This window comes from Acartia tonsa, chromosome 7 (assembly GCF_053477335.1).
Source record: "Acartia tonsa isolate MP-2025a chromosome 7, ASM5347733v1, whole genome shotgun sequence".
NCBI classification, from domain to species: Eukaryota; Metazoa; Arthropoda; class Copepoda; order Calanoida; family Acartiidae; genus Acartia; species Acartia tonsa.
In genome coordinates this window covers 48415374-48440916 of record NC_137266.1, presented here as the reverse complement: position 1 = coordinate 48440916, position 25543 = coordinate 48415374, and the positions used below count along the sequence as shown (strand labels likewise).

Below are 25543 nucleotides of genomic sequence, written 5' to 3'. Positions count from 1 at the left end.
TTCAAAACTTTATATATGTAGATAAATTAATCTAAACTGGAATGCATTGTTTAATCCCTGTTTTTATTTCTTTGTAGATGTGATTAAATTAAAAAGTTGAATTGTGCTAATCTCCTTTGTACAAAAGTTACACAGAAAAAGTTTCATATGAAAAAAAGAAGATGCTTAATAGGGGAAATTAACAAAATGTACATTTTAACAAGTTAAGGGTAATTGTTCTTAATTGTATGTAACTTATGTGTTAATTGTATGTAACACATGCCTTGGTGTTGGATGTTTGAAATTAAAGTATATTCTGTCCCCGATTTAACCCCAAATTTTGATCCTTTTTAGGACCTATTTGGGACAAAAATAAATAAACTGTAAATAACTTGATTTGCAATGTCAACGAGTAAATTATCATTTTTCAGTATAATTCAGTATAATTAATAGTGTTATAATAGTGTTTAACCCTTACAGATCGGGCCCCTATTCCCACCTTAATAGATCGGGGGGGGGGGGGTCATATTGACCCCCCCCTCTATCTCGGCTTCTGTTACAGATAAAGACGTAAAATTTTTTTCTGGTGGTTCATGTGTATTTTTAGAGAAAATTACTTTTTCTAGTCATAGCGGTCAGGCCGCTCCTTAGCCGCTTTTTAGCCGCCAGCCGCTAAATTTTAAAACAGCTGTAGAGCGGCCAATTTTGCAGCTAGGATCACCAAATTTAGGACGAACTTTTATTTTTCATAACAAAAAAATTACTTTTTCTGATCATCGCAAAAAAACGGCAAATAACGGAAACCGGAATTTTCGGCGGTTAAACGGCGGTTGGCGGCGCCAATTAATATTTTTATCTGTTTATTATTGCTCAAGGATTTACCAAAAAAATTTATAGGTCTCTAGCTGTAATAGAAGCCACGATATTCATGATATATGTCTGTAGTAAAAGCCGGACAAAAATCGGTCATAAAGTCGGTCAGGGTGCGGTCAAACGGTCATAACACCACTTTTCTCATAAGGTCATTGATATCTCAGTATTCATCAAAAAAAATTTAGGTTTCTACCTTATATACAAAGTCATAATGTAGAAATTAAGATTTATTTAGAATTTTTTTTAAATTTTGGTGCTACCCAACCGACTTTGACCGGACACCACGACCGACACAGACCAGATATCTTAATAAAATCAACTCTTGCCGACGTATAATTACTAAACTTAAAAAGTCATGAAGTCACAAGTCTCTATCTTACCTACAAAAAAATGACATTGAAAAAATAGAGGGGGGGGTCAATATGACCCCCCCCCCCCCGATCTGTAAGGGTTAAGCCGTTTGAAGTCTTGTGTTATTAAAAAGACCTATTGAAAAAAAAACAGCAGAAATGGTTTGTTTACACCATTTTTAATTGATACTGAGTTAGTTATGCCTCTTAGAAATAACCTGAATAAAGTATTTTTCAAATCTTTTTAGTATTTTTATAACCCGTCTTTTCATAGAAAAAGTGTACAACGTTGGTGTCTGATATGATCCTCAAAATTTTTACTTCTAAATACATATATTAAGTTTTCTCTTTGCTTGCTATTAATTATCATTACAATTAATTTCCGAGAAGTATTATATATGTATGTGTACTTTGTATCTTTGTATCTAATACAAAGGACTGCTGCTATGTCAGGCGCGTGACATCATTAGTAAGAGTATGGTGAATATCTTAGCCCATACACAGACGAAACGCATTACCATAAACGGACTTTCAGATAAAGGTCGTGTAATCAAGGAGTTGGTTGTCTATCAGCGAATGGACGCTTTTATACTGCAATTACAAGACGCAGAGTACGTTTCAAGGTGCGTTGAGAGGTCTTGAGCATATCAGCAAGAGGAATAATTTTTAACGTCTTTACTTATGTTGCTCCGAGATTCGAACCTATCACTACCCCCACGGATAGAGGATGCGCTACGTGTTAAGCCACGGTCATAAGTATTTATCAATGATCTAAAGGGATAAGACAATGGACTATAAATTGATGTACATTCCCAAAGATGATACCCAAAATTACCCCTTTTGTAGATTACAATTATTGGTTGTAACGTTTAAACACTAAACTAAATGAGCTAATCTATCAAAATTCAATGTAAGTCCTCAAAGTTATTAACCCAAAAATAATAAAAAGTAATCATGAAACTTGGGGACTCGTGAACTAAACAACCCATTGTCCCCTCCCTCCCTGTCTATACCTGCAGATTCTATGTTAAATAAAGTATATTTTATTTTTTTCATTAAAACATCTCTTTTTATTTTTACCATCTTTCATGACAATAAATCATTAAGATTAATAGATAACAAAAAACATTGTATAACAATATATTACGATTTTTGTTGGAATATATGTGTCAATAATAAAAAAAATGCAGGATAAAGTATAAGGACATACTTTCATTTCTAGGATTTGAATATAGAGACGCCTCGCTTATTATAATGTACCCTTTTGTCATTATAAAAAAATCATAACTTTTTGGTAACGATTTTACAGTTGCTACGCTTTCAAATTCATACCTAACTAATAAAGGAATCTTCATGTAAAGTTTGAAATCGATAGAATAATTAGATCATGTCTTAATTAACAAAAAGAACTAGCCGTTACGGACAGACCGACCCTAATTATAAAAATGCTTCTCTTTTAAAATATTAAGAAACGGGAAAATTTAGATAGATGTAAAATTAATTGTAAATTAAAAACTGTATTATTTATTTAACAGATATTTTGAAAGAAAACTGAAATGTCAAATAATCGCTGTTACTACATTTCCACAAAACAATATTTTGTGATAATAGTAAAAAAATCAGTCTTTGTTTCATTCCAGGGATCTAACGGGATGAGACAATGGCCGATAAATTGATGTAAATCACCAATGAAGATACACAAATTATCCCTTCTGTAGATAACAATTAGTAGATGAAACGTTTGGATTTTCAACTTGATGAATCAACCAGTCAAAATTCTGTAAAAGTTCCCAAAGTTGTAAAGTCAACGAATAAGAGAACTTCAATATAAAACTTTGGGGACTAATGTAATAAATAGCCTATTGTCCACTCTTCTCTGGTTTCATCCGTAAATTAAATGATTTACAGTGATCCTGGACAGGCTTTATGCAATTTTTCTTCTAAAACTATTTTGTTTTATAAAAATTGACTTAAATTTTTCTTTCCTTTTAAATTTTATTATTTTTTGCTTAAATGTTTTAACATTTAAATTTCTTGTAGAAACAAGTCAACAGTTTTATCAGCGGGAAGCTAAGTATTTTTTCTGGAAATATGTGGATAAGAATAAATCTCCGAAAAAATTATTTATCGCATTGTATTTGAGACAGCCTTCCGTGGAAAATAAAAACTATAAGAATACAACCAGTTTTGTTGGTCCCGAGGGACCATAAGACCAGACTAATATTATAGTAAGATTTTGTGATATTCAAAATAAATTCCTTCCTCCATGCTTAGTTTTTCCATGCTCTACATGTAAGTTGAGAAGCCACTCTATAATTCACTTTGTCCGTACATCTGTCTGTACGGATAAAGATAAACGTTAATCACTCGGCTTGTTTTATAATATAAAGCTGAAATTTGTGTTGTAGATTCCTATGACCTATGCACATCCATTCTATTCATTGTTTTGTCTGTAGGCGCTTTGACAGTCATTAAATTTCTGAGTAAACGTATATCTGTAAGTTAGATGGTTGATTTACCATCTATTCTAAAACTCACTTTGTCAGTATATATGTCACTAATATACATTTATCATAAATTAAAATTTTTATAAAATCATATGGTATACAATAATGCAAGTGCTATAATTTGGTATTTTCTAAACTCGAATAACTGAGATTTAAAATTTAAATCAATTTCAAGCTTTACATAAAATTCATGATAAATAAAATGACAAATTTAAAACTAATGTCAAATTCTTAGAAACAAACTTTTTATTTGCATTAATTAACAATTCTAAAAATTGTATTTTACGAAATGTATTTGAAAATTGAAACCATATGAAGTGTTATTTCAAAAATAAATGTCAAAATATTGGTTTTCAAAACATATCCATGTAAATTTTTATAGTTAATCTATCTTTCTACTCGCGGCTACAATTTACATTTTATATTTAAAATAAAATTAAGAATTTTTTTATGAGGAGGGTATTTTTTCCAGGGAAAATTTCTCTTGGATGGGTTAATGTGCCATCCCCAAAACTAGTTATAAATTCCCTAGTCATATGATGAATGATGATCTTTCATTTAAAGGAGAACCATATTGGTTCACCTTAGGTCCAAAGGTACAAATCAACATCATGTTACTTTATCTAAAGGATTTTGTTTCTTGTTACCTATTTTTTATCTGTGTTTCTGTTTATTTATCTAGGAGAGCGAGCAGACAATAAAAATTATTAATTTTCATTTTTTGGAGTGATTAATTATCTTTCCATTGGCCTATCCCTGGTAAAACCCTAGGGAGGGAGTTGACATTGGGCTGTTTTACACAAGTCCCCAAAGTTTTGTAATATTGTTACTTATTCGTTCGCTTAACTACTTTTGGGACTTTTATTAAATTTTTATTGGATAGTTTATTAAGTTGTGTGTTCATACGTTTCAACCACTACTATTTGTATTCTACAGAAAGGGTAGTTTTATGTATAATCATTGGGGATATACATAAATTTATCATCCATTGTCTTATCCCTTTAGATCCCTGATGCAAACCTGTATAATATTATCTTTAAAGTACCAGTCCACATGGGGGAGGGGTCTACCCCCAACACATTCGCATGTCAGGGTTATTTCACTCCCTAAAATAAATTTTACAATAAATTAAATGTATATTAGCTCAAAGACAAAAATTTCTATGATCTTTTCATTTAAAGACATTTAAAGTAAGGTTTATTTGTCTGGAGCTAAAGATCTCGAAAATTGCCGTTCCGAATGTGTAATAAATTTCAGAGAAGCTTCACACATGTATTAGGTTATTTTCCTGATATCCACTGCCCGATAGCCTGATATCTAGTTGCCGAATGTGTACGCAGTTTCCTGAGTGTTTCCTCATCCTAGCTCAATATTTACTACTAGCTAAAAAATCTTCAAACTTCAAAAAAAAAATCAAAAATTCAAATTTATAATGTATAATGTATAAATCGTTTACACATTCAAATTTTGATTATTTCAAGGGAAGTTTGAAGATTTGTAGCTAGTAGTAAATATTGAGCTAGGATGAGGAAACACCCAGGAAACTGCGTACACATTCGGCAACTAGATATCAGGCTATCCACTGCCCTCTTCTTGAAGCAAGGAGTGTACCAATTAAGATTAATACAATTCCAAATTCATTTATAAAATATCAAAAAGCTAATTTTTTTATATATAAATAGGTCCTGGTAATCATTAATTTTCAGGCAAACAATTCTTATTTTAAGAGATCTACACTGATTTTAAATGTTATATTTCAGTTCAAACGTTACAACCACCAATTTTAATTCATAGAAGGGTTAATTTTGTGTGTAATCATTGGGATTGTGCATCAATTTATGGGCCATTGTCTTATCCCTTTAGATTCGTGTACCATAGATAAATAATTTTACCTTCTGTGACTGGACCAATAAGAGTGTTGGTATATGTTCTTCCCTCGTATAATATCTTCTGATATTTTGGACGCTCAAGGGTTCTAAAAACAAAAATTTTATTTCCTTTAAAATATTTAAGATGTTTTAAATGGAGCAATAATGATTCCTAGTTTATTTGTATTTTAGTGTTCTATTTTTTTTTTCTTCAAAACAACACCTATTTCTAAATGATCTTCTGTTTGTTATTTAATTCTTTAATACAAAAGTAGAACAGTATTTTTTCTTTATATCAAAACCGTAAATTAAGTCCTTCTCAGAGATTATACCAACAAATCATATGATGGTTTCAAGGTATTTTCTTTGGTGGGTGTAGCACCGTATTCTCGGGAAATAAACTGTGGAATTTGGAGTTTTACCCTAAACTATCCTTGAGGGAAGCCCAGTTAAGGTTAGGAAGCAGCTACAAACTGTTATTAATATATATTAAAGACTTAATTAAATGCTTTATTTAACTAAAAATACTGCAAAATTTAAAATAATACAACTGTGGGAGTCAAATATCTAGTAATCCATCAAAAAGTACTTATTTTGGTAAACTCTTCAAAGCAGGAAATTTCCATAAACAGGGACAGACAATATCTAAAATAATTACAACCTAGTTAAATATATTTCATATCTTCAATTCCCTTAAAAACTCTCAATATATATTTAGTATTCTTAATTCTCTAAAAAACGAAGGTTATCAAATTGTCTTTACTTTGTTTAACCTATTAATCAATTATATGTGGATATATTGACCACGGTCGACAATTTAGGTTGCTATTATGGACCTCATTTATTAGCCAGTTCGTTCTTCCAATTGGCCATCTTCGAGTATCCCTTTATTACAGTGCATAAAACTATAGTGCAACATACAACTAATAATATATATCGATTGAAAAAGTCCAGAACACAATCTTTTTGTTTATTTAGTTTATTGTTCAAAACCCTCACCTTATCTAATAAGTGTCACTTAATAAAGCCTGGTCAAAGTTGTAGCGATATTTTAGAGGATTTTTGTTAATCTAATTGCAGATATTAAATCAACATGAAAAATTAAAAATAACACCTTGGTTACTCAAATCGGTTGGGTAGAAGTAGGTTTCATAATCATTATTTTTTTTATTTAAAAAAGACACACTGTTTAATTCTTCTGAATAACTTTCCCTTGCCCCGAAAATTGTATTGTTGTATGATTGATTAACTCCGCAACTAATAAAATAACTTTTTACTTTAATTTACTTCAACTGAAAATTTTTATTTGATTACTTTTAAATTGAGCAAATTATATCATTGCATTCATTTGTCATGAAGTTCTTTAAGGCGATGATAATGTATAAATAGGATTTGTCCGTACATCCATTAAGAACTCCAAAACGGACTGGTATCGTTTTGAAAATATGGAGGGCTAAAATTCATTGGATTATTGATATTAGGCTGTTTATTACACTAGTCCACAAAGTTTTGAAATAACATTTACTTATCGGTAGCTTAACAACATTGGGGACTTTTATTGCATTTTATTTGCTTGGTTAATTTAGTTGAGAAATTTAAAGTTTCATCCACTAATTGTAATCTACAGAAAGGGTAGCTTCGTGTATCATCATTGGTGATGTATATCAATTTATTGGCCATTGTTTTATCCCTTTTTATCCTTGCAAACGTGGGTAAAAAATGTTTTAATATCGCCGACAAAGAAAGATATTTTTGGTAAAAAAACACATACTTCAACAAACCATTTGTCGTTTATATTACATGAGTTTCTATATTATTTTTGCATACATTTTTTGTGCTAGCTTGTTATTGCTGCGCTACATATGAACCCAATTATCTTTGGTTATTTTTAATGGATTAACATTTCAGGTGTCAACTTTTGCAATTTGATAATTTTTTGACATAATGAAAATAAATTACTGTATTAGCAAATTAAATAAGTCTCAATTAAATGAAAAGTAAAGAAAGGCATTGATCGAAAGAGATAATTGCCAATGAATTAATGTACATCCCCAATGATTAAACAAAATCATTCCGTCTGTAGATGAATTACACAACTAAATGAACCAACCAACCAAAATTCAATAGAAGTCCCCAAAGTTGCAATTCCATTTAATAAGATAACGTTTTTATAAAACTTTAGGGACCAGTGTAATAAACAGCCTATTGTCCCCTCCCTTCCTGATAAAGCTGATAAATAGTTTTGATATTTTATAAATGTTTAATACCTGAGCATAAAAGCTTGAACTACAGGACAATCTCTTCTAATTTCCAGATAGGTAACTTCACACTTGTAAACACCTTCGTCAGATTGTCTGAAAAATAAATGTATAAGTATAAAAATATAATCAAGACAACTACCTGGCCCAAGTGGTGAGAATCTTTTTTGTCTGCTAGCAAATCGCTTCCTACTCTTTGTAGCGACTTGGCTGTGTTTACTTTTTTACGCTATTTGCTGATAATCAAATTGCAATTCGGCACAGGGGCCCGCAAACGTGGGTAGAGTCACATATAGTTCGTGTCCCCTCTATTCTTTTACTTTTATGCCTGAAAATATGGGTATTATATTTATATAATCAAAGCATTGCAGACAAACAGACATACTATCAGACAGAGTTAATATATGTACAGGTTGAAAGTTGGAAAATACATATTGTTTTATTAATATAGATATTTAAGCATTACTAAGATAAAGACATGATAACAGGCAGAGTAAGTTTTTAACTTGAAAATTGCAAAATATATCTTACGTTTTAGATATGGTGCATTATTTGCCAAATGTACCACTTTTCTGCACGACCTCTCCGATTTTGGTAATACTCTATATTTTGGTCCGTTGGGTCATTCAAGGATGCTGGATGGCCAAAAAAAAGTTTCAGAGTCAATGGATGTCTAGATATCTAGCTATCTATGAGGGTAGGTAACAAAAATTAAAAAAAACTCCATTTTTTCACAATTTTAAAAATTATTTTTTTCATCAATCTTTCATCCAACCTATACATTTTATACACCAAAATGATCGTTTATTCATGTCAAAAGCACACATAGTGTTATTTTGGCCAAAACTTTAGTTTTACAGGGTGTCCAACAAAAAGTGTATTTTGGATATCTAGCGCAATACCCAAAATACCTGTCCGAAAAAAATCGTTTTTTTTGGCTTAAATACTGTGTTTAATCTGTGGGCATATGTGGTATATAGCGGTTCGGAGGACCCGGGACTATAAGGTTGTCAAATTTCACTTTTGGACACCCTGTAAATGTGATTTTTGCGTTTGTAGAGCTAAAAATTGGTCCAAATTGGCTATTTTTTTCAAATTACTCTTTTAAGTGTCTAAGTATGTTTGGCCATAGTGTTTTCTGACCAGATCAATATTTTCCTATTTTTTGGACACCCTGTATTTTCAACAAAAAAAAATTAAAATTTTTGTTATTTTTTTATAATTTTTTATTTTATTTCTAAGTGTCTAAAAACTGTCATGTAAATACATAGTTTGACTGATGACAATAGTATGTGCCTAGTTTACAAATTTACACACTTTTGGGACAATAGTATGGGTCGCCTCCGGGTTCCAGGGACAAATGCAATCCTTTATCACAGAACCACAATCTCTCACCAATGTCTCCTTTCCAGATCAGCGACACATTAATCCCTGTTTTGTCAAATATATTTAACCTTAGAATGGTGATATTATTCTACACCGATCCTAAACCCAAATATATTTAAGGGATAATCTTTGCCTATAAGCCCTATTCCGAAAATGGCATTAAAATATTATTGATAACTTTATACTGTTATTTTATTCTAAGAATCCTTTTATTCCTAGGTAGCTAACTCTGCCAACACTTTTGGACTGGAAGGATCTGTTGTGATTACTAGAGCCATGCGAACACAGCTACAACATTCCGTTCCGCTGCCTACAGCCCCGTGAGGCGTGAGATTCTTTGTTAGGTACCTTTGTCAGGTAAGAAAATCACTAGGTCTAGCTAAGAACCAATCTTCCAGAGTATTAACAAAGCAAAACTACCTTTAAGACGTGAACTTATTCAAAGTTCTAATCCGAAAATGTTAAATTGTCCGAATAGATAACGATCTCCAACTTTCCTATACTTCAGAAGCTGGGGGAGGATACAGTTGTTAGTATCGGCCGTCAGATAGCGTGCTATCATCAACCGTTGGTAGCCGAGCCACCACTGTACCTTCCCTGTGTTATTCCTATTTAGCCCCGTAGTGACTTGCGACTTGCTGGTACCTAGTACCGCGCTATAGGAGTTCTCTTCAGAAGAAAATTTGGAGATAACTATCCGTCCGGATACCTAAGCTTTTAGGCCCTAAGGAGGCCCTATTCTTAAATTTATCTCAATTGACCAACACCAAAATGATATTCTATAATTTATTTAACAAAGTATTATGAATTTATCTAACAAAACTTTTTACTTTTTAGGTGTGTTCCAAATGTAAAATCCTAAGTTTGAGCCGCCAAGACTCTCAAGAAAATTCCAAAGAAAGAGAAGGGAGTCTTCCCTTAAATTTTAGAAATTTCAAATAGAGTTTGTGTGATATATAAATTCCGTGAAACGACTGACTTTTTCTCTCTTCCAGGTTCACTTTTATAGGCCTGAGACCTATGCAAAAAGGAGAGACAAAAAGAATGACTTTTATTTTTGTGTTGATTTCATGTTTAATTAAAAATTGGCGACCTGATTTTTAAGATTTTGCATTTAATAGTGTGGGTATAATTCAACTAAATCTCAATATTCATTCCATAAATAAGATCACATTTTATTTTATTTTACATCAAGAATACATTAAACTATTGGTTTCGAATTAGTTTTTTTCTAATAATGTTTTTTCAATATCTTCTTTAATTTTTACAGATTTTCATTCTTTTAAATTTAGTTTTTTATCACGAAACCTCTAATTTTATGATTCTTGTGTTGTTTTACTAATCTTAATTTATATTGACAATATTTGCTAATAATTTTTTAGCTGTACTATGACCATTCTATTAAAAGGGTCATGTTCTCTAATATTATCTTTTAGGGTCTTCGTTTTATAGATCTTATTTCCCCATTTTAATAGATAGGTCTTTATACAAGCTTTTTTACTTAAAAGTTATATTAAATTGTTTTAAGTTTGTCTAATTTTGATAATATTTTTATAATCTTTGACTTTCGCTAGAATAAATGCATAATTTAAGGTATGGGTTGGCTTTTTCCCAGTAAAGCTACTCTACAAGTCATTCATAGAATCGGTTTAGGGGAAAAGGACGAACCATGCACCCCCCTCAGAAAGAAAAGCTCGATTATAACACGTTTCAAGAGGCTAAAGATGACCCGTGTTTCATACAGCCTTGGTTTTTGAGGTGTTTTAAATCATAGGATATCTTTCGTTTATTATTTTAATGATTTTTTTGTGTTTTTCGTACAAAGAAAAATTTTTAAATACTATATTTACGATATTGTTAAAGTTCTTATTTTATAAACATAAAATGACCAAAAATACTTATACCGATGGCTAAATGTCGTCTTATCTCACATATTTCGCGAATGCCGCGTACACTCCAGAGTACGCCATATTGGATAACCATGCCGGTTTTAGTTTACTTTAAGGTGGCGTCACGCTGAAATTTCTTATTTTCTAAAAAGGGAAAAATACAGTGAAAAATCATCTTTTATAGGTTAAAAATTTATAAAATGCATGTGTAAATGCATAAATTTAGGCTAGGTGATAATTTCAATATATTTTCCCTTTGAATTAGCCTTCGGTGATAAGTTTTTTCTTGTCGAATGAGGAATCAATTCTTCATTTTGATATTATTAAAAGTGATTCTTATTTTTCAGAATCTTCGATTATTTTCTGCTATCATCTTTTCTTGTTTGTTTTGTGCGAAACTTATTTTTGTCAGGCATTATGTTAAACGAAGTTGCCATGGGGAGGTTATACTCGGTCTTGGCCGAGTATAATCTCACCATGCAACAGTTTAATGCCCTAAACATCTATACCGGCGGTAAGCTGGTAGAGATGTTAGGGCAGCCAGGCAGGGATAAGGAGGAGGACCGGTTGTTTCTTCAGGTAAATATACCTTTTTATTGTTCCGGCACTGATCCTTAATCCTGTTTTTTCTATGGAGACTTTTTTACTATAATGGATAATGTTTTATCAAATGAATATTTCAATCACAGTAATGTATTCCCTTAATATTAATAATTTTATATTTATTAGAATCAGCTTCTGTTTTTGGTTTAGTTTTCTTCTTTTATTTGCTGATTTTAATAAACATAAAATGTTATTACATTAATTACAATATTACATTAATTACAATATTTTCGGTCATTATCGCTTAGTTTCAACGTAAATCATTTATATCAGTTTTATTAAAAATTCTCTATTCCATAATTTAGAATTGTATAATATTTAGTCTCCCTATTGCGATAGATAAATATCTTTTTCGGACTAAATTTTATACGTATTGTTTAAAGAAACTTTTTTCATTTTCATAGTCATATAAAATTTCAAACATCCCTGTATTGCGCTTATCGCATAGCAGTTGTTTTGTGTTTGAATTTTATATTTTATTTATTTTATTGTGTTTTAATTATTCTTTTTTGATAAGTAAATGATTTTCCTTTTTTCAGAATACGTTGCATCAGTTAGAGAAGGCCGGGCTTGACATGATCAGCCCGGCTGATCCAGTGTCCGGAGATGTCTTGATAGCCATTCTGACTCTTATCTCTCTGATGATCATCCTTCTTTCTGCGAAATTCCGTAAGTGCATAGTTCGTTTTATTCGATTTTGACCGATTTTTTAATATATTTTAACTTTACTACTTTATTTGCTGAAAGTAAAATACTCAAACAATTTAGCCTCTTTTATTTGTGTATTTTTCAATCAGTTTACTATATTTTAAATTATTGGTCAAAGGAACCGTCTGATCAATGTTACCCCTTTCCATTTATATTATTTACATAAGAGCAGCTAGCAGTGACAGAAAGGTATCATTGATCAGATATTTCCTCGAATATATTTCATATATTATCGTATTTTATTATTTAAGGCAACTTAGTTATAGAGTAGTTTCTCCCTTTTTTAACTTTAGATTTTTTACAGTTTTTTAGCCAGCATTAGCTTTTTCGTGTTATCTTATTTTAAAGATTTTTTAAATTTTCCCTTTTTTTTTTTTTTTTAAAAATAGGAAACTTTGCTTTTGGGTCTTGAGTAAAAATAAGTTTTGTTTTGGGTTTTGATTAAAAATTAACTTTGCTTGGGGTTTTTTTTGGGTTAAAATTTGTTTTGGGTTTTTTGAGTAAAAAAAATAAAATCCTTTTTTGCGTTTTTGTTTCCAGTGGTAGATCTTCATTACATTTGGTTTCGTTGTCGTTTGGTGGTCCTTTTTGTTGGAATCTTCCTGGTTTCACGTATTTTTGCCTTGTGGTATTCAGGATTATTGTGGAACATATTGAGTTTTTTCTCTATCATTTGTTGTTGGGCTGGGTCCAGTTGGTGTCTGTTGATGCGTTTTATAATTTTTATCATTCTGTTTAGAGTTTTCCTGTTTCCTGGTAAAAAGGCCATTGGTTCAATATCTATGTCGTACACGGGGGTTTTTAGAAACCAATCTATGATGAAACGCCCGTCTTGCCTGGCTTCTTTTTGCAAAAAGGTCCATTTATGATCCCCAACCACATTATATTGTCGTTTTAGTACTAGGACAACTTCTGACATTTTCCTGCAATCTTTGTAGCATCCTAAAAAGTTATGTGTACACAAAACCTTGTCTTGGTTAAAGTCTAGATAAGGGATAGTGGTTGTTCTAAGATATTCTAGTTGTTCATGGTGTTTTAGGTTCCATAGTAGGATAGGATCTTCAACCTCTGCGGCTGTTACAGGTAGTTGGCTAACGCTGTCCATTGGGGTTGGTTGGTCCATTGTACTTTCCATGCTTGGCTGGTCGTCCTGTTGGGTTGGTAGATGGGCGCTAGCTAAGTCATTGTCTATTTCAGCAAAAATGTCGTCTAACATTTCGTTATAGGCAGGGAGATCCTGGAAAGTGATGTTTAAGTCCATATCTATGGCTTCTTCCAGGCTTGGTGTTGATGGTTGTAGTGTATTCGCAGAATTTGCCGGGGCATCATTGCTGTCAATGCCAAGAACGCTTTTGACTATGGTTTTTCGATAGTAGTTTAGATCTTGGCCGCCAAAGTTGAGTGGTTCTCCCCTGACCAAGGCAACCGCCGTTTTACAGACGAAAAGGCCACAGTCAGTTAGGTTTATTTGTTGTGGCGCATCGTTGACGATACTAACGGTTACAGGCGTGTTTAGGATTTTTTCTTCTACAAAAATGTTGTGTAGTTTTTGCAGATTTTCAACAATATTTTTTCTATGATCTGCTAGGTCCCATTTGAGAAGCGAATCATAGTATTCTATTGTATTGTTTGATTTACAGACTATAACGAAAGCCCAGTGGTTCCCCCTTAGGTGAAGGGGAATTAGGACTATTTCTCGGTTTAACATGGTATTTAGTTGTCCGTCATATATTTGGTTTAGTTCCTCTCGGCTGTTGCTTTTTAGAAATTCGCCAAAGTAGGTATGTAGGATAGCGACATTTTCTAGGTGACCAAGTTCTTCCATTAAAAAGGCAAATATTACTTCCCCTCCTAACCATTGATTAGGACACATAGTTAATATTTCAGACGTGGTAATTGGACGTCTGTGTTTTGGGGTATAAACGGTCTGATTCCTCTCAACCAATTGCATTAGTTCTCCTGATGGGAAATCTTTATGATCAGCTGATAACATCAGCTTTCTTAAGGCTTCGGTTAGGACAGATTGGTATTGTCCCTCGGGATAAATTTCATTTTGCCCAATATAATTATTTTCCCCTTCAATTGGAGCTGTCCTTCCTGAAAAATTATCAGCCATTGTCAATCCTCTCAATTGTCCACCTGAGCGTGGCTGGGATAGGCGGGTTTGCCCTAACAAATACAGGTGGTAGAACCACCCTGAGCGGTGACGCTGTATTTGCGGGACTTTACAGCCGCGGCTAATAACTTCTCGTCTTTAGGAAATGCACACTCTGATTGTTTATTCTAAAAATATTTAAAAATCATTAAAAATTTGTTTATCCCTTTATCCCGGATTAATTTAGCCTTTTTTGATTAAGTATAGAAAAATTATTAATTAGTGATTGGGATGTATAAAGATTGTTTTAAAAGTTTAATTAAAAATGGAGAAATAAGCATTGGTTTTAGAGGTATCGGGTGGCAATTTTTCATGTTTGGCTTATTAAAATTATTTTGTAATGGAAAAACTGTAGTTTACCTTGAAAATTGTTCTTCTACCAAACTATTTTTATTTGAATTATGATCAATAAAGGTTAAGTATGATTTCAAACACATGTGTCCAGTCTCAAGTCTTAATTGTAACTGATTTAATTTGATTTTGAATTATTCTTTACATTTTTTAGAACAATATGGAGGTTTTTTATATGTTTTTATAATTAAGCAAAATTTGATTTTGTGACATAATAATGTTAAAATTTGTGCGCCATAGTTTTTGTAAAGTAGACCTTTGCTTTTTAAATGTCTAGTTTTGTCTTTTGGTCTTTTTTAGAATTTTAATGGTTTTTTGACTACCCTGGTAATTTCTGGTGCTGCGTGGATGTTGTACAATTTTCCTAGTCTGTCGGTCTAAAAATATATGTATATAGGTACCTAAAAACAAAATTAGCAGTAAGGTAATTGGAAGTACATTTTTTCCTAAATAAATTTGGATCTTTTAATGATATTAATTTAGTTTTTTGATAATTTTATTTATTTTGTTAGGAAATTTTTGTGTACACTGGTGGTCGACCTTTTAAACGGCTGGCCTTTGGAGGTTAACGAGCTCATATTCTGTATGCCTAATTTCTTGTTCTTTGCAACAACAACATTTTGCCAAATTTTTTGCGTCATCTTTTGTGCAAGGGAACCATCTGAATTCTCCTTCGTTACTAATGAAATAATTACTAAAGCATGTAACAATGATTATGATCACGTTAAGCCCTCCAAAAGAAACCCACACGAAAATTGCCCACCAGTGTTGCATTATAAAATCGTAAATTACTCCTAAAATATCATTGAAAGATCCGGTTTTTCCAAAATGTTTGTTAATAAGGTCTGGTGTCATAAGAAAACTGGCGATAGGATTTCCTTCGTGTTGGTAAATTTCACAAGTAGTGTTACAGGCATAAGTTAGGTCCTCTATTAATTCTGTGTGTGCGTCTGCTGAGAATGTAAAAGTATAATCGCAACTTTTCACTGTGTCCTTTATGCATTTGTTGTCCTCTACTCTTATATGTCTTCCTAAGCAATATACAGAGTGATGATGGATTAGTGTTTTGTCACAAAGGAGCTCTGGGGGAAAGGTAGATGAAAATATCGTCCTTTCTCGCAAAGCCCATTGTGGCACACCACCAAACCACATCGATTTGTATTTGTATCCATAATGTTTATCTGTGTTAAAGGCCCATAAATAATCATCATGGTACAACATGCTTACTATAGGTTTATCAGCAGCTACTAAATCTACGCATTCTCGTAGTAAGGTGGGATCAATCACTTTAGGTTGATCCCCTAATGGAATAATATTAACTAGATAATTTGATATTAGGTCTATTTCTTCCATGATACGGCGGTATATTCTTTGTCTCAAAGGTGTTTTGGTCCCTTTTAAGATGTCATAGATTTTTTGTATTCTGAGGCCTAAGTCAAATTCCTGTAGCTTTAAGGTTTTTCTAAAATTGATTTTGGAATAGAGTGGTGTGAGTCCACTATTTGGTATAGATTCTAGAGTATTCTGAATTTTTTCGCTATCTCGTGCTAAGCTTGCTAAAATTTCAGTTAAAGTGTCATATTTTGTTTCCAATCTTATTAATCTTTGTCTAGTTTCCGGAGTTTGTACTAAGCTTTTGATCTTTTTAATTTCGTCATAAGCTAGATTAATTTGAGACAGAACTTCTTCGGATGTTCTGAAGTCTGGATAATCAGATTCGTTATCACCCTCGTCATTGTCTCCATTATCTGATTGTTCTGACCTATCGTTATTATTTTGATCTCCATTATTATTACTTTGTCCTCCATTGTTATTGTTTTGTCCTCCATTGTTATTGTTTTGTCCTCCATTGTTATTATTTTGTCCTCCATTGTTATTATTTTGTCCTCCATTGTTATTATTTTGTTCCCCATTGTTATTTTCTTGGGATGATCCAGCATTGACTGGAGGTGTTTCACTGTTTGTTGGAGGTGCTTCACTATTGCCAGGAGGTACGCCATTCGCTTCTGATTGTCCTCCATTGTTAGCTGGAGGTGTTTCGGAGCTTGATCCTGCCGGTGGTGCAGGTTTTTCAGAGGATGAAGGAGTTCCATTCTCCACTTTTGCTCCGCTGATTGGTAAATTATTGCCTTCAAGTATTTGTCGTTTTAGAATACGATTTTGTTTCTTTAAATCCCTATTTTTCCCCATAGTTTTCTTGAATAGTCCTCTAAGATAGCGGTTTTTTAATGTTTTTGATTTTAACATTGAGTCAATATTTTGGGTGTGGTGATCAGGATCTTGGCAACACGTATAGATAAATCTTGGGGAGGTTGGCAGGATCACGATTCTTTCTCTCATTTCTGACCATTCCATCCCTTTTCTCTTGAGATTTTTTATCAGAAACCATAGTAGATTCTTCATACATTGTATGTAGGACATTGTTTTGTTGTTGTCGAAACCGGTTGTATCTTCTGGGTTATGGTGATCTTTTTTACATTGATTGACAAATAGGGAGTTTCCTGTTAAGTTTAACAGTATTAGTGTGTTTTTATTTATTTCTTTTCTTATGGATTCAAAGAAATTATTTTTTATTTCTCTTTTTCTGGGTGGTAAGTTTGATGAATATAACATCTGTACATTTGTTAGGAAAACAAAAATAAAACCTGCCTTTTCAAGTTCGGACCTTACTCGTTGAAAGTAACTTCCCCCTATGCATATAACTTTTTGCTTTTTATATGCAGGCGCCATCTTTTAATCTCTGATTTATATGCTGTGCTGAAACATAAAAATAATATAATTGCTTTTTAAAATGATATCAATTAATAGATTTATTGAGTATTGGTCCGATCTTTAAAAGGTTTATCTTAATTTATATATAATGTTTTATTAATTTTGATTTATTTTCAGTGTTGCCAAAAGACAAGCTGCAAGCCTTCTCCCGGCGTTTTTCCCTGGCGTTTGGTCAGGTGTTTCATATCCGGTCACGTCCGGGAGAGGCCGCCAACGATCTCCGGCTTGAAGATATCGAGGCCCCTATGAGCAACCCCGCTGTTGAGCGCGAAGCTGCTGTTGTGGAGGGCGCTCCCCCAGTTTATTGTTCTATTATGTGGTAAGTAACTTTTTTAAGTATCGGACTTATTTTAATAAAGTGTTCTCAATAACCCGCTAATTTTTATCTCGATTTTAGCGTTTTATTAGCTAAAGACATTTAACAAGAGTCTTTTAATATATTTTTTGGTATTTCTTTACTAATTTATTTATGTTATTTTCAGATTTTTCTGCTTTCCCAGATCTACCTGAAGTATTCTTTGGCCATTTGGCTGTAAGCTAATTTACCATCTTTTTATCTGCTGTTTAGCAGATTGCGAGGTAATAATTAGTATTTTGATATATATATTGCTTTTTTATTTAGTCAGTGAAATTATACACTGAAATCTTACAGTTTTTGATTAGTTATTGTTATGGATCCCAACTACGTTTACGACGAAGATAGTAGTGAGGAGATTGGTGTTGATCTTCATGATGGTTCGTTGGACTATCATAAAGATTTTTTACGTTGTTTAGAGCCTTCTGTAGTTAATGTTATTTGTAGGTAATGATTATTTTTTGTACTTTTTTAGAAGTATTTATTATAGGAAGAATAGTATTGTTTATTAATTCTATCTTTTCCTTTTTTAGTCGCTACCAACATCCAGCGCCGCATCCTGTCTTGTTTAATTGTTCCGAAAATATCTCGGATTTGAAGGAGGCGCCCGTGAGCGGCTTTCGGGCCGCTTGCCCAGCACTCTTGCTGGTTGGGGCTGGCGTTGTGTGTTTTCTTTTGGTTATTGTGGTGAGTACCTTTTATGTTTTTTAAGTTTCAATCTATTTGGTTTTTTATAACCTATGGTGCTTTCCTCCCTGTTTTTATTTTAGGGTCTTTGGAAAGTTATTTTTGGTCTATGTTTGACCTATTGTCCCGTTCTTATCTGTTTATAAGTTTGGGAGCTAGTTGCTCTTTTTGATTTGAGCTAAAAGACCTCATTTTTCTTTTATTGAGGAATAAGGCCGTATGCATACTTTATCCTTATTTTATTTGAATGAAACTTTAAAGGATTTTTTATTAACCAAAAGATTTAATGTTATTTGCTATGGCAAATACTCTCCCCCTGTGGCAAAAAAAATTTTCGTTTAGGGGTATTTTGACGACATATATGTAGCTTTTATATCTCTTTTAATTATTTAAATTCCAGGGATGTAGGGAGGGAGGGTGTATTTGTAAAATTATTTTCTATCTATCTTATAAGTGATTATTTGTTCAAGACTAGTAGCGCTTTTTTACTGACATTTTAGAAATTTGACTGACTGAGTATTAGTGGTATAGATTTAGTCGAGTGAAAGATAGATAGGAGTTGTTATTTTTATTTTATTTGCTGCTTTATTCGGACATTAGTTTGTTGCTATTTTATGTTCCTCTTTGTCTAAGGTTCGGTTATGGTTGGTTGTCCAATAGGAATGTTTTTAAAGGACAGGTTTAAGAGGTGTATTCGCGAGTTAAATGCACGTGTTTTGTTTATGCGCTTGGGTATTTGGTATAAAAATAGTTTGCTGTTGTTTTGGTTTTATTAGTTGTGGTTTTTTGTTTGAAAATGCTTTTAGCAGAGGAGGAGAAAGTTGAAGCTTTTGAGCTGAATAATAGCCAGTTTGAAAGTTTAAGATTGAATTTTATTTTTCTTTTGGATAAATTTCAAGATGAGGCCCGTTATGCTAGTTTTGCTAGATTAGATGATCCAATGTTGCCTATAAGAATTAGGGAAGAATTCTGGAATTCTGGATTCTTTGGTCGTTTGGATAGCCTATATGATAGATTTCTTGCCCTACAACCAGCATTTGGTGCTGATCGTGAATCCTTTGTTGCTAGTATTAGACCTATTATGGATGGATATAATCAGCTGTGCGATGAATTTGATGCTAATATGATTATAAATTAGTTTGTTCTTTCTTATAAATAAATATGATGTGTTTTATAATTTGTATTTTATTTTTATGGTTGAGTGTTGTGATGTTTTAATGTTCGAAATTAATTTTATTTGGTTATTATGGTTTAAAATCTACTTATCTTACTAGTGTTGAAAAGTTTTATTGCAAGGATTACATTTTAAATGCAAGCTAAAATGTTATTTTTAATTTTGCTATTTTTTCTATTGCTGTTGTGTGTTAACGCTATAAGGATTATAACTTATATTTAGTAGTTTGATAAATTTAGCGCTTTTTGAAACAAAATTTTAATTTTACTTATTTTTTCTAAGGTTTAAATTTTTTGCTTGTTATTTTGAATTTTTTGATATCGGTCTGTTTGTTTGTAATCTGTATGTGTGTTATTGACAATTTTAAGTATAAATATAAGTTGTGCTTTATGAATTTATCATTCTCTATTGAACTTTGGAATAAAGATGTCTGAGATGGAGTTCACGGATTCGGATGTTTGTTATGAGTATGCCTATGAGAGTGCCTGTGATGATTGGGATTTTATTCGAGAATACGAGTTTGGTTGTGCTCGGCAGCAGTTCGAATCTTATTTGGAATATCCTGGTGATGGTATCTGTATCTTGGCTAAAGAATGTTTGCGTGAATTGGATGTATTGTTCAACTATTTCAGCTTGAGCCGCCCCATATTTGGAGAAACCAAGGAGGCTTTTGTTCGAAAGATGAAACCTATCTATAAAAAGGTTGCAAAATTGGATCGATTCTTCCGAGATGCTATGGGCTTGGTTGGCCAGAATGTTTATGATATTTGGCAAGAATATTAAAATTTAAATTTGTAGTTTTAGTTTCAATTTGTAGTGTTTTATAAAATTTATTGTCATAATTTTATGAATAAATTTTGTAATATTTATATATTTGTTGTTTTGTATGCTCGAAAATATTTCTGATCTATTTTGTTTTTGTTCTATGGCTGGTTTATTTATCCTTGCGCGCGCGTATCCTTATCTGGTGTGCTCAGAGTTCTAATGTTTTTTGCATTTGGATTTACATTTAGTTGGTTAGCGAATATTCAAAAGAATGGCTTCAAGCGAAACTGTTAGATTAATTTGGGAGGATTTGACTAGCGTCATGAGGAATGCACATAGATATCTACAAGCGAGGATTGAGACCTCTGATCCTACCGTTGATAGACAGGAGGTGGTTAGACTATTGGGTGTCCAAGAGACTTTAGTCGCAAGGGTCTTGCTCTGTCGGCCTTTGCCAGGAGAAACTGAAGATGTTCAACTTGCTAAGTTGAAAACCGTAGAAGATGATGTAGAGTTTCACCAGCTACAAGTTTTTCATGTTTAGACAAATTATTTGTGTTTCAAATATACATTAATAAATGTGAAAATTATGTTAACTATTTTATTTTATATGATATTTTTAAGATTTGTTTTGTTTTAGTAATTTTGCCGCCTCTTTTGTTTTTAGCTGCCCGCAGCTGCTCTGTAGATTAGTTAATATCTTAATTGGTTTAAAAAGGGGTGTTTTTTATTTCTCCAGGTGTATTAAGTCTTTGTTATTTGGCGCGCTTAATTTGCGCGCGAATTGGTTTATATTTGTGTTTTAGTTGATGTTTGTTTGGCTTGTTTTGTTTAATTTTAGTTGTGTTTGGTTGCTTATTGCGAAAATGCCTATATTTGCTGGTCGTGAGGCTTTAAAAGTTATTTATGGCGATTTCACTAGAAATATAGCCAAAATTGTGGTGGGTCTACAAAACGGCGAATACGGAGATTTAGCTTCTCAAACTGATCGAAATAATTTTAGAAGAGAGTTGCTGGATCTAGAGTTTGAATGGGTCATTCGTTTCACACCAGATGATACTAAGCCTGCTACGTTTGCCGATGACTTTATCGAGTATTCGAATGATTATGTTGATTATATTCGTCGAAGACTCGATTCAATTTCCAACAGGATCTGTGCGGAAACCAGCGGTAGCTTTCCTTGATTTCGAAATATTGTTCTTATTGATTCCAAATTAATTTTTTCAATAAATTGTGGAAAATTGTTTTTTATTTGTTTTAAACGGCGTAATAATTTATTAATATTTTTTATTAAAGGTTAGATTTATTTTATATTGTAATATTTGTATTGGAAGGATTGTAATTTTAGGCTTGCCGCTGTAATTTAGCGCCTTATCATGCAGCATTCTATTAGCCAATAGGAATTGATTAATGACAGGTTAATGATGTTTACTCGTGAGCTTGATTCGTATCCCTAGCTTAGGTTACCTGGTTATTTTGGTATAAAATGAATGGTTATTATGGTATTTTAATCAGTTATATTTTCTGTTTAAAAGATGTCGTTTGCAGAAAATGTGCTGGAAAATTCTCAAGCCTTGCTTGTAAATAATCTTAATTTTGAGAATATGCAGAATCATATTAAGGTTTTATTGGATAAAGTGTTGGATGAAGTTAAATATGAGAGTGTGACCAGGTTCAACAATCCTGAATTGCCTATGAGAGTTAGGGAAGGTTTCCTTACTGGATTTCATGAACGTTTGGAACGCTTGTATAGTGTCTTTCTCTCCCAATATCCCAGCTATGGTGACGACCGTGAGACCGTTGTCGTTCGCATGAGACCTATTCTCGATGAATATTTACGCCTACGCGAAGAATTTTTTATTAATATGATTATTAACTAATTTGTTACTTTTTGTTAATAAAAATTGTTTTTGTATGTTTGATGTTTTATCTAGGCTAAGTGTATTTGCGTGTGTGTGTATGCTTGCGCAGCACAGGTGGTGTGTGTGTGTGTGTGTGTGTGTCCCTCAGTGACCTTCTGAGATGTACTTTACTGCTAATTGGCTTGTGTGTGCGTATGCCTATATGGCACTAGGGTGTGTGTATCCCTAACTGAGTGGTGTGACGCACACACACCAGCAGACTAGGCTGTGTGAGTGTGTTTCAAAAGATTCGCAAGTTGGACTTCAAAATAAGCAAGCTGGCGCCATACTTATTCTAATTTGCATTATTTAAATTAAATTGAAAATCATCCTAGGTCTGTTTATGCTCAAATTTGACATGTGTCAACTTTTTTCAACATTTTATTTGTTCTTACAAAAGGGAAATATTAATAAATAAAAATAGTTTCGGAGCGAAGCTCTACTTAAATTAGCTTTTTACGTTCGTTGATATAGATTTTTTGTAGTAAATAGAACCTTTTTTAAATTATTACTTTTTTTATAGAAAACTGTTTTTGGATTGGTCCTTTAACGTTTTACTTAGGTATTAATGCATATTTAAGATACATCTATCAACTAAATTTTTTGGAAGTAAGCTACTCTACGATTTTGCGTTTTCGTTTTAATATCAATTCTATTTTTCTGGGAGCGAAGCTTTTCTAGGCATCAGCCGCACATTCTACTGCTACGATTTTATTTATTTTGAGGCAAAACCTACTATTGTCGCTTAGAAACTTTTTAGATTTTTTCTCGTTTTCCTAAATATAGAATCAACATTTCAATTAATTTTTTAATCTACTTATCCCTATCTTTTTTAAATAGAGTTTACCAATCATTCATAATTATTTTTAAGCGATACATTAACTCATTTTGTGCTTATTGATTATAATATATTTTGATTATACAGAGATTAACATATAAAGATTATAATATTAATATGGCTAAATAAGATTAAATAAGGATAATATGGTTAAATATAGGTATCATGAATAAGGATTAAATATGTTGCTATTCTAGACTAATATCTAAGTGGATGGGTATTAATTTTCTTAACCATCGTGGTTTCTAGGGGCGGAGTCATAGCGTGGCATTGGTTGAACCGAGGCACAGCGGCGACGTCCTGCTCCTCTATCAAGTTGTAGGCGAAGGTCTCCCCTAGTAGGCCAGGCTCTGAAACCCCATGCTGGTAGTCCACTTGGCCTTTGTTGTTGTTCTCTAGGATACTCTCCAAGTAGGTTACGAGTATCGTGCTGGTAATGGTTAGCACGGCGTTCTTGCAGTTGTTGGTAACGTCTATCTCGTCTGTCTTGGTTGCGGTGAGCACGGTGATCTTCATGTTCTCGAGGTTGTCGGCGGCCGAGGCTTTGAAGTCGGCTTCCTTCGTGATGGGGGAGCTCGTGTTGTTCTCTCTGAAACCGGCTAGGTTTATCTCTCCCCTCCCATACTGCAGAGTCCCATTCCCTGATGGCTAAGTGATATTTGTTGATAGAATGGTCGATGCTGGCCACATGGTCAAGGAAAACTTTGGTCAGCCTTTCACTCCGTGGGGACTCGCGGAACCAAGCGATCAAATTTTTCAAGAAAGCTTTCCATTCGCCGTTCTTTCGAATTTGATCGCTCAGCTGGTCATGAAATATCTCATCACAGGTGGCGCTTTGGACCCACTTCAAGTCCCTGAACATAGCGTTGAAGTAGAAAATATAATCATAGCAAAGTACAATCACATCCTCTTGTTTCATATCAGCATCCACTAGTTCCATGAGTTTTTTCTTAGGAAAGCATCTAAAAAGTTCTGGTGAATTCACAACTATCATTGTTTTTCACTTAGAGTTTAAGTATTGTCTTTATTTTCTGATGTTTTACTGAAAATAATTTGTGTAGCTTATGAATGATTGGTTAACTACTCTAAAGAGTTTTGTTGCCCTACATTTAACCTAATTTGTGCGGCTAAATTTAGAATGATGCTTCTCAAATAAGGGCGTGCCAAACGTCGATAGTTTGACCTCATGTAACTATAAAGGCGTGCTACTGATTCCTGAGTAGCTTCGCTCTTTTTTAATTTCTTACAAGCTCTGCATAGACAGATTTTGGCCTGTATGATTGCTTTGTATAATGAATCCAACTGTTGAATCAGTCTTACTAGCTCCCAATATATACGCATACGATCAGGGGACACTACTTGTTTGCTTTTTATTATGTCTATTGTTTTTGAATGACACATGTTACATTTATTTTATCAAATGTGTTTTTTAATCACTTATTTTATTAATTGTATTTTTTATTTTCAGGTGACCTGTATTTGTAACTCCCTCAGCCTTTGGTGTGACTTGAGGAATGTTCGCCAGCTGTTGAAGAGATCTAAAACCGAAGAGGAGGGGTTAAAAATTCGCTATAGAATCTTGAATACCAAAACCCAACGCCTTAGAGTAGAGTGTTTGAGGTTGCGAACTGAAATGCATGGTTACCAGCGACGTTATAACGTGGCTAAACAAAAGATGGATCTAATCCCGTCGTCGCTGCGAGACCCTACTCCAAGATCTCTGCCTTGTTTGTACCCCATCGGAACCCGAAGCCTTCCCACCTCGCTCCAGGACATCTGCCTGTCTGGCTCGTGGCTGGAGCTGGATGTTTACAGCGAGGTCCAAGATGCTGTTACAAAACAAGGAACTGATGGACAAGATTTTCCCTTGGAGTCCGATGAGCTTGAGCTTTCCGAATTTGGCCGCAATGACGAAAGGTGGGTTTTTAAATATTAAAGGAGAATAGCTACTATATAACTAGGATATTTGTCTTTCTTTAATTTAGCTAAGATTAAATACTTGACAGTGAATCTACTCTAGAACTAGATTTGTCGTCTGATATACTTCTCAGTATTCTATTTGCTTTATTTATTTTGTTAAATTTTCGGATATCCCGCAAGGTCAACACCTTAAAGTGTTTAGCA

The 25543-nt window shown here is 33.1% G+C and overlaps 1 protein-coding gene across 1 annotated transcript in view; it reads right to left on the bottom strand.

The window, feature by feature from the left end:
• LOC145324592 (synaptogenesis protein syg-2-like) overlaps nucleotides 1–25543 on the bottom strand; it is a 164152-nt gene that overhangs the window by 95905 nt on the left and 42704 nt on the right. Inside the window, exons 4-6 of the mRNA XM_080167173.1 lie at nucleotides 7845–7931; nucleotides 5602–5684; nucleotides 4730–4815 (exon numbers count right to left, since the gene is read on the bottom strand). Of these exons, the coding sequence (XP_080023299.1) occupies nucleotides 4730–4815; nucleotides 5602–5684; nucleotides 7845–7931 (256 nt within the window). The remainder of the gene's footprint in view (nucleotides 1–4729; nucleotides 4816–5601; nucleotides 5685–7844; nucleotides 7932–25543) is intronic.